The following is a 7,969-nucleotide window of genomic DNA, read 5'->3' as shown; positions in this document are numbered from 1 at the left end:
CCTGTCGGGAATAAGTGCCTTGGCACGGCACCCTAGCTGATAAAACATTGCTGACATTCAAATGGACTTTCATCTGTGTTTTTGCTTTAACTGTAAATGCAACAAGTGCAAACATTAAAATTACGTTACATTCGCTAAAGCTAGTTCCTGGAATCTTAAATAAAAAAAGCTTTTTGTTAACATTCATCATACGGTAAAATCATCCCCTGTTTATTGCACATTGAGGCAGATTATCTCTTACCTGTCTTTTGTCCACACGACACCGTAATGGATCCTTAAAGGACAGCAGACTCAAAGGCGGCAAAGTTGTTGCTGGGCTAACTTCTTTCGCTCGGTGATGGGGTGCAGCTCGCACTGCTTTCTTTAGGGTTTGAACATTTTGTGGGGAAACCTGCTGTGGCAAACTTGTCTTTTAAGTCGTATAGTGCTTAAGACCACTATTAAATTGCTATGGCTTCTAAATAGCTTAATAGTCTAATCAAATTTGTATAAAAAGTGGACCTAGCCCAGTGGCTATTGTTAAAAATAGCATCCATGTCTGACATAATCAATTTTGAATAATTATATATGAAAACATAATATCTAAAAATAATACGTAAGTATTAATATCTAATAATAGCCCATCTACTGCCCATGTGGGGCCCAACAACAAAGCCCATGCCCAGCCGAACCCCAAGTGAGCCCCATGTGGGCCCACATGTGGACGTGTTTGCAGGGACCCTGAGTCCCTCCCAGGCCTTCTTTGGTTTAAAACAAGGGCAGATTCTTAGATGGGTATGGGGTATGGTGCATGGTGCTAGCTGTGACTATAGTGTTAGTTACTGAAGGGCAGGTGCCACTGTGTATGGTAGGTCCTGTCCTCAGTGTATGAATGGGTGAATGATGTTATGTAGTGTTGAAGCGCTTTGAGTGGACAGAAAACTAGAAGAGCGCTGTACAAATCTATTTTATCAAGTCCATTTGAATGACAAACATTCCGTCTCCCAAACCCCCCCCCCCACCTAATTCCATTATGTCAAAATAAAAGCCTCAATGATTATCTGTACCTCAACCATATTTACACCACAATTGCTTTCAAATACTAGTGAAACTAGTACTTACTTCTTCTACCACTAGTACCACAATTACAACTATAACTAGTTATAAACCTTAATTTACAACAAAAAATGTATTTAATTGTTAGCTTTTCCTATTTCTATTATTTCAGCAATGTTTAGAAGTAATTTAAGCTTTTATTAGTTCTGTATTTTCAGCCATTTCTATATGTATTTCAGCTTTTTCTATTTCAGCAATGTTTAGAATAATTTCAGATTGTTTCATTTCTGTACTTTAAGCAACTTTCTGAAATTAATTTCAGCTTTCTGCATTCCAACACATTTTCAAAAGGAAATGCATTTTCTAGTCATATATGTCTAGTCAATGTGCATCTCTTCTACCAGATCTTCAGACTTTCAGGAGACTTTAAATCGGATTGAGTATATTTTTTTTAACCAAGTGGAATGAGCTCTCCGATGACATCAGAGACACACCTTTTTAGACTCTACCTTGACTAAAACACTAGCAAACCGTAGCACTAACAAATGGTAGCACTTAAATTGTACTTATAATGGCACTTTTCTATAACATGTTTTGAAACTGCTTATTTGATGAAAATTGTACTTTCTTGTTACTTGTTCTTCTGAGTTTGTATCTCTATGTGGAAATGCACTTATTGTAAGTCGCTTTGGATAAAAGCGTCAGCTAAAAAACATGTAATGTAATATATGCGTGTGTGTACACAAATATAACTGGTGTGTTTATTATTGAGAAAAGGGACAGACTGAAGTTGCCTGTGGAGTCTTGTCAACTGTGTCCACGTCTCTTCAGTTTCCTGCCCAGCTGGCGGTGCTTTTCATTAGCAAATCCACGTGTACGAGAATGTGTCTTTAATTTAAGAATCCTCATTTGGGGGAGCACACCTGAAAACACTGGCTTTTCCAGGTTCCCAGGTGCCACAGGGGGCATCCTTATCAGATGCCCAAACCACCTCTACTGGCTCCTTTCCACGCAAAGGAGCAGTAGCTCTACTCCTCACGGACGGCGAAGCTTCTCTCCCAATCTCTAAGGGAGACGCCGGCCCCCTCCTGAGGAAACCCATTTTGGCCACTTGTACCTGTGACGTAGTTCTTTCAGCCATGCCCCATCCTTCATGACCACAGTTGAGGGTAGGAACAAAGATTGACCGGTAGATCGAGAGCCTCGGCTCTCCATTCGTCACAAGTCAAAGGTCTTCATCTTTGAAGCAGGATTATAGTTGGAAGATAAACATGCTAAAACAGGGTGGGGGCTCTGGTCAAACCCAAGTGCTGTTAGTCGACCCTTAGATGTAGATGCTCATCTTTGGCACCACAAGCTTATAAACATCAACGCACAAACCTTGATTATCAGATGACCCAGAACACCATGCACCTCTGTGCAGAAGAGTGAGAACGCAGCTTTATAGAGGATGGGACAAAAAGGGAGAAAGGTGGCAAACTCTTTTATTACCTCTTCCACAACACAGTTAAAACCAACAAAGTTATTAGCATCCTGCAGTGATTCTGTTTTCTGTTTAGCATTTAGGGGACTCTTCAGATAAACTGGTTATGCTGCTCCCAGATAAAAGAAACATGTTTAAGAAAACTGATTTCTAAATGTTAAATTGAGTGTAATCATTTTTTGATTGTGGAGGGTACCTTGTGTTTAATTCCCTGGCAGTGGCAGGTAGCTTTAGTTTAATATTTGATTAATTTACAATTATTTTTATTTTACATTTTTAATTTAATTTTTTTGAGATTTAACATAAATATTTGACCACTACTGTGTAAAAGGAATACTCCTCTAAAGTCAGTTACAAAGTTAGTCTTAGTCTCCTATGAAAAAAAGTGTTGTTAATTACATCTTTGATGAAAAATATTGAATTTTTTTAATTGTTCATTCTGGGTTTATTTTGTAATGCCTTTTTTAAATCAAATAACTGACACAAACTAAAATGTAATTGTGGTCAGATTTACATGATTAATATTGTAGTAAAGTAATGCACCTGGGGGATAACAATGATTGGTTCTGCTGTTGGTAGCTCATGATTCAATGCTGTTTACCATCTGCGCAACTGGTCACGTCGAGCCGTATAGGACGGGCTGCTGATGAGATGACCTTCTGCTGTCACTGATCTAGAAAAATCTTTCTCTTCTTTTTCCTCCACTTCCTCCTCCTCCTCCTCTTCTTTCATGCCTCTCTGGCATTGTAAGGTACTGCAAAACAAACAAGGTTAGTGATGGCCTTTAGGACATAACTGAAGTTTTTGTTGTATCTTTAGTCGGGTGCCAAACTCCTCTTCATGTGCATCACCCATATTAAAGGTTATTAAAAGTTGCATTAAGGTTATTTTTGGATCATAAGCGGCTTTGAAGATGGATGGATGGATGGATGGATAATTGCCAACAATACTTGACTGCTGTTTGGGGCTGAGCAGGTTGCGTACAGTGGGTTTATCCTAATACATCACATCATGTTATAAGACATGGTTATACCTCCAGAACCCTTTGAGTGTTAATTGCCTCCAGGTTGTGGTACATATGTGTATAGATCTCCAGCGCTTTAGCATGGAAGACCATCTCCAATGTAATGAAGTCTGTGAAAATCCTCTGTCAAAAAAACAAAGTAATGGTTGTTGTCAGTGGGACATCAATGCTTTACCTGCTAAAGGAGTTTTGTGAATAGTAAGTGTGAGACTGACTTTGACATCCTCCAGTTTCTGTCTCTGGAAGTCTTCGATGGTCTCCTCCAGCTGTCTGATACTGCGCTGGGCATTGGTGGAAGCCTTCTGAGCATTTACTTCTGCCTGTGGATTAACACACCGTACCGTCTACAACGTTTTTTCTCCCAGTCAGTCGGACCTGCTTGGAGGATCAATAATGTGATTACCTGAGACTGAAAGGTCTTGTCAAGGAACTTATTACTTGATATATCACCATATTTAGTGAAACTTGTATGTTATCTTAAAATCAAATTCTCATTTTGTCTTTATATTTTGAAAGCCAGATTAAATACCTGCAGTAAATTCATGTATGAATATATCAACCCGAGATGATTGATGATATGAACTGGCCTTAAACCGAGAAATTCTAAAGAGCTAAACTCAATCTACCCAACAACATGTATCTGAAATCTATGTCTTGCAGTTTTTCTATTCATAGGCTTCTCTTAAAGATTTTAATCACAGAGGTTTTTTTCTGGGTTGAATCTGAACTTCCCCCCTAAATGATAACTGTTGGAATAAATATTAAAAATATAACTGAAAACTTATAATGCATGTTTGATACCCTTGCATTGAATAATACTGGGATGTTTACTGAAACTTATTGGCTGGCCCTACCAAAAAACAATCCACCAGCCGCCACTGCTTTCTACACAAATGTTGTTACCGGCTTTGACATGCTGCCAAAGCTTTGCCTCCTTCCCTCAGCCTCCACCCCACTTTGGTTCAGAGTTAATGGTTGAAATGGTATTCAATGTTTACTCCTGGTTTCGTTGCTGTTCGCCCAATCTGGGGAGAATTAGTGCCAAGCATAACAGTACTTCCATTCGTTCCAAACGGACCCATATGATATAACATTAGTGTTTCTAACAACAAATAATGAAACATATGTAGGATACAATGCTCTGTCGATCTGCAGGGTTCCTCAGTTGAATTCTTTCCAATTTCTGCAACTCCTTCAGCTCTTTTTTCACATCAACGCTGTGCTTCTTTAGATCTGCCTGAATGGAAGACACATTTTCAGCTCACGCAACACACAAAGCATTAGCAAGTGAGTCTTCTGTCTAACTGTTCTTAAAAGACAGCACTGGTTGTTTGATCAAATGTTTAAATTGTCCCTTTTCCTGATAACCTAAAGTGCTGCAGGGGGTCACTATCACCGCATCGCTTGCTTAGTTGTTGTGGACAACAACTCCTGGGAGGGTCATTTAGGGTCAATGATGAGTGATGACTTTGAAGATTAATGAGCACGTGGTCCACTTCTGGAGCCAAGGCTAGGGGGCATGGGGATCTGATTTTTTTGCCACTCAGCAGGCAAAGGCGTGAACATTTTTTTTGTTGGACACATCTATAACATCTTTAACCATGCTTACCCTTTTGTTTTTAACAATGTCTCCATAGGCTTTTAAGGGGGCAACAACTTGCGTCTCCAGCCTTTCCACCTGCAATAATAAAACATTCAACTTGACAACATTCATATGTATAACACTTGCAGAATTTATAGAAATGGTGGACTGAAATAGAAATGGTTTAGAACTTTTTTAGTCTTCTCACCATTGACAGCACTTTATAACATTGTATTATTCAGGAATCAGAAATTTGGAACATTTATTGCCAAAGTATGTTGGACATACAAGGAATTCAACATGGCAGGTGGGGCATAACATTAGACAACAAGACAAGTCATTGGTCAACAAGACAGACAAATACAGGGAAGGAAAACGTATTCAATTTACCATTGCATATACAATCAATATAAAATTAAAATCAAGTGCACAAGCAAACAGATACATCGTTCACAGTACACTTGAGTTGAGTAAGTTACCTGAGCCTGCCTGTAGTCCTGAACCATTGCCAGGTCTTCAGCTATGTTTTTCAGGCCAATCTGGACCCCAGTGCCCTCTCTGCTGGAGAAGTCAAAGACCTGAGCCACCAGCAGATCTGCCTTGTCTCTGAGCTTGGCTGTTTTCCTGGTGTAGGAGGCCATCAGGGAGCAGATCTCACCCAGGTGCTGCTCAGCATACTTCACTGTCTGCTCCATGCTCTTCACCTGGACATCCCTGCTCGGACGAAACAAGAATCTTTGTAGCAATCGCATCTTGTTATATAACATTTGGAAAGAAATAGCTTGGATTTGAGCTTAAAGAGGAGTGTGTTATTGTTTCCATGGATAATGTAAAACAAGAAAGCATTGAGTCCTACCCGGACAAGAGGCTGTTCATGTTCGCCCTGTCGTCCTCCCAACAGCTCCTCTGCTCTGTTGTCACCTGCAACAGAATACTGTTGCCATGGACACCCCAACTATAGAGCTTGTGTGATAGCTGTGGCGGGGTGTAAGTTATGCTCTCTGCCACATGACGGCAGCAGAGTTCTATTTTGGCAGAGTTCTATTTTGTCTATTTTGTTCTATTGGAAGAGTCGCTAGTTTAATGTTCCAACCAGTGGAATTCTGCCTCCAAGATTAGAATACACACTTTGTAAAGTTACTAATTTTTTGTAAGTGGTGAACTGACATTGCGATCCCCACGTAAGTCCCCATAAACCTTTGTGTAATATGAAGTGGCAAAATGTATATGTGTGTGTGTTAAAACAAGGTTCATCTTTATATGGTTATGACTACACAACTTCTTTCTCTTTAGGTAAACGTGGCTGTACTTCAGCTCTGTGTGCTTTGAACCAACTTGTAGCTGAATCACGTTGGTCTTGCTGCTGAAGCGTCACTGTGGTGTGCATGTGTGAGTCAGTGCCATTGCCGTGTTGGTCACATCCTGTTCTGAGGACTAAGTGTGCAGTGTTGAATCACCCCAACAATTGTCCTGACTCATCAAAGAGGCTGCGCTTCTACTGAAAGCTTTAGAACTACTCTTTGTTATCAGCTACAGCTAAAGCTACACACGGCTTCAGTGTTGAGAAAGTTCACTTTCTACATGAACTAGTTCATAGTTCAGTTCACACATTTTAAAATGAACTAGTTCAGTTCATAGTTCAAACTTCAAAATATTTGAACTAAGTTCACAGTTCCGACTAGTTCAGTTCTTTTTTTCCATATGTTGCTGCAATTATGTGCTAGCAAGTGCAATGCTATTATTTTTCAAAATTATTGCCACAGCCCAGAACCACAGACAGCAATTATTTTATCAGTTTTAACACTGAAGCTATGCATCAGATTTAATCTTCATATCCAATTTTGAATCCTTATCCAACCAGGGTTTACATTAGCATTGAGGGGATTGTTGCTTTAATGTTGCTGTCCATTCACTCCACACTAGCAGCAGCTGCAGCGTTCACCCCTACAGTACATTCTCAAACACATGCTGCTTGAATGGTCTTTTTTAAATAAGGAATAAAAACACGACAGTTATCATTAAGGTGCAAATGTTTATAAAGAAAGGTCAGATTCCTCCCATCCTCACCGACCATGTCAGTAACTTCATAAAACTCATTTAAATTATTATACTTTATTTTGCTCTGTGCCACTAGGGGGCTGTATGTGCTTTGTGGCTCAGCTGACCTCGGATCAGCCCAGGTGGGCCATTTAACCTGCAGGAATCCCAGACACAGGTGTTGCTAATTTGGGAAGCAAACAGTTTTCGACTGTGCCAGTGTGCCTTTGTGGTGAGCAATGCGGTTTGTTATTTTGGGTAAATGTATTATGAGCAAAAGTTTGCCGCTATATGATATTTGCATGTAAAATAAACATACAGATTAATTGTAACAAAGAACTCTCCGTTTTTGCTGTGTTCGAGCGCACAGGGCGCACGTCTAAACCCATCCGCCTTATTAGTAACCAGTACTAGACTTCGTTTAGGACTAGTACACTTTAGGTCGAAAACCGCTTCGATTTGGACAACCATTCATCGAGACGACGTGGATCTGTTACACTGTGGATTAACGGAGTTCGTTTGGAAACCACGGGTGTGAGGTGGGCAAAATGTTTGGAGTTGCCGATGGTTGAGTGAAGCTGCACCGGAGCGAGCTGCAGGGGCAGAAACACCCGCATCAGCTGACCGGGACAACGTTCATCAAAGCCGGCCAACGCTCCATCGGGGTATGTGGTGATCAGCGCTGATATTATGAATGGCCGTGGTACGTTGTGTGCACACATTCACTAAATCCAACGCGTTGGTAGCAAACGCGCAACCGTCTAAAAATAACTTTGCGCGTCTAGACGAGTTGTTGCGCAACATAAAC

The 7,969-nt window shown here is 40.4% G+C and overlaps 1 protein-coding gene across 1 annotated transcript; it reads right to left on the bottom strand.

Moving 5' to 3' along the window:
* Positions 1-2,502: 2,502 nt before the first annotated feature.
* On the bottom strand, positions 2,503-7,969 carry LOC119199023 (CBY1-interacting BAR domain-containing protein 2-like). The gene is made up of 8 exons (XM_062559375.1): positions 5,981-7,969; positions 5,604-5,838; positions 5,152-5,220; positions 4,678-4,779; positions 3,946-3,951; positions 3,758-3,862; positions 3,552-3,665; positions 2,503-3,286 (listed from the first exon to the last, which is right to left on the bottom strand). The coding sequence occupies exons 1-8, from the start codon at positions 5,998-6,000 to the stop codon at positions 3,116-3,118; spliced, it is 822 nt and encodes a 273-aa protein (XP_062415359.1). The 5' UTR covers positions 6,001-7,969; the 3' UTR covers positions 2,503-3,115.

Source organism: Pungitius pungitius, chromosome 19 (assembly GCF_949316345.1).
Source record: "Pungitius pungitius chromosome 19, fPunPun2.1, whole genome shotgun sequence".
NCBI classification, from domain to species: domain Eukaryota; kingdom Metazoa; phylum Chordata; class Actinopteri; order Perciformes; family Gasterosteidae; genus Pungitius; species Pungitius pungitius.
This window is presented reverse-complemented; position numbering and strand designations above follow the sequence as displayed.

Excerpts from the sequence above, each read along its gene's own strand:
- LOC119199023 (XM_062559375.1), bottom strand. The coding sequence starts at position 6,000 with ATGAACAGCCTCTTGTCCGG. Across the intron at positions 5,221-5,603 it reads AGGACTACAGGCAGGCTCAG|GTGGAAAGGCTGGAGACGCA; the intron begins GTAACTTACTCA and ends TTATTATTGCAG. Across the intron at positions 3,287-3,551 it reads ACACTCAAAGGGTTCTGGAG|TGTTTGTTTTGCAGTACCTT; the intron begins GTATAACCATGT and ends CATCACTAACCT.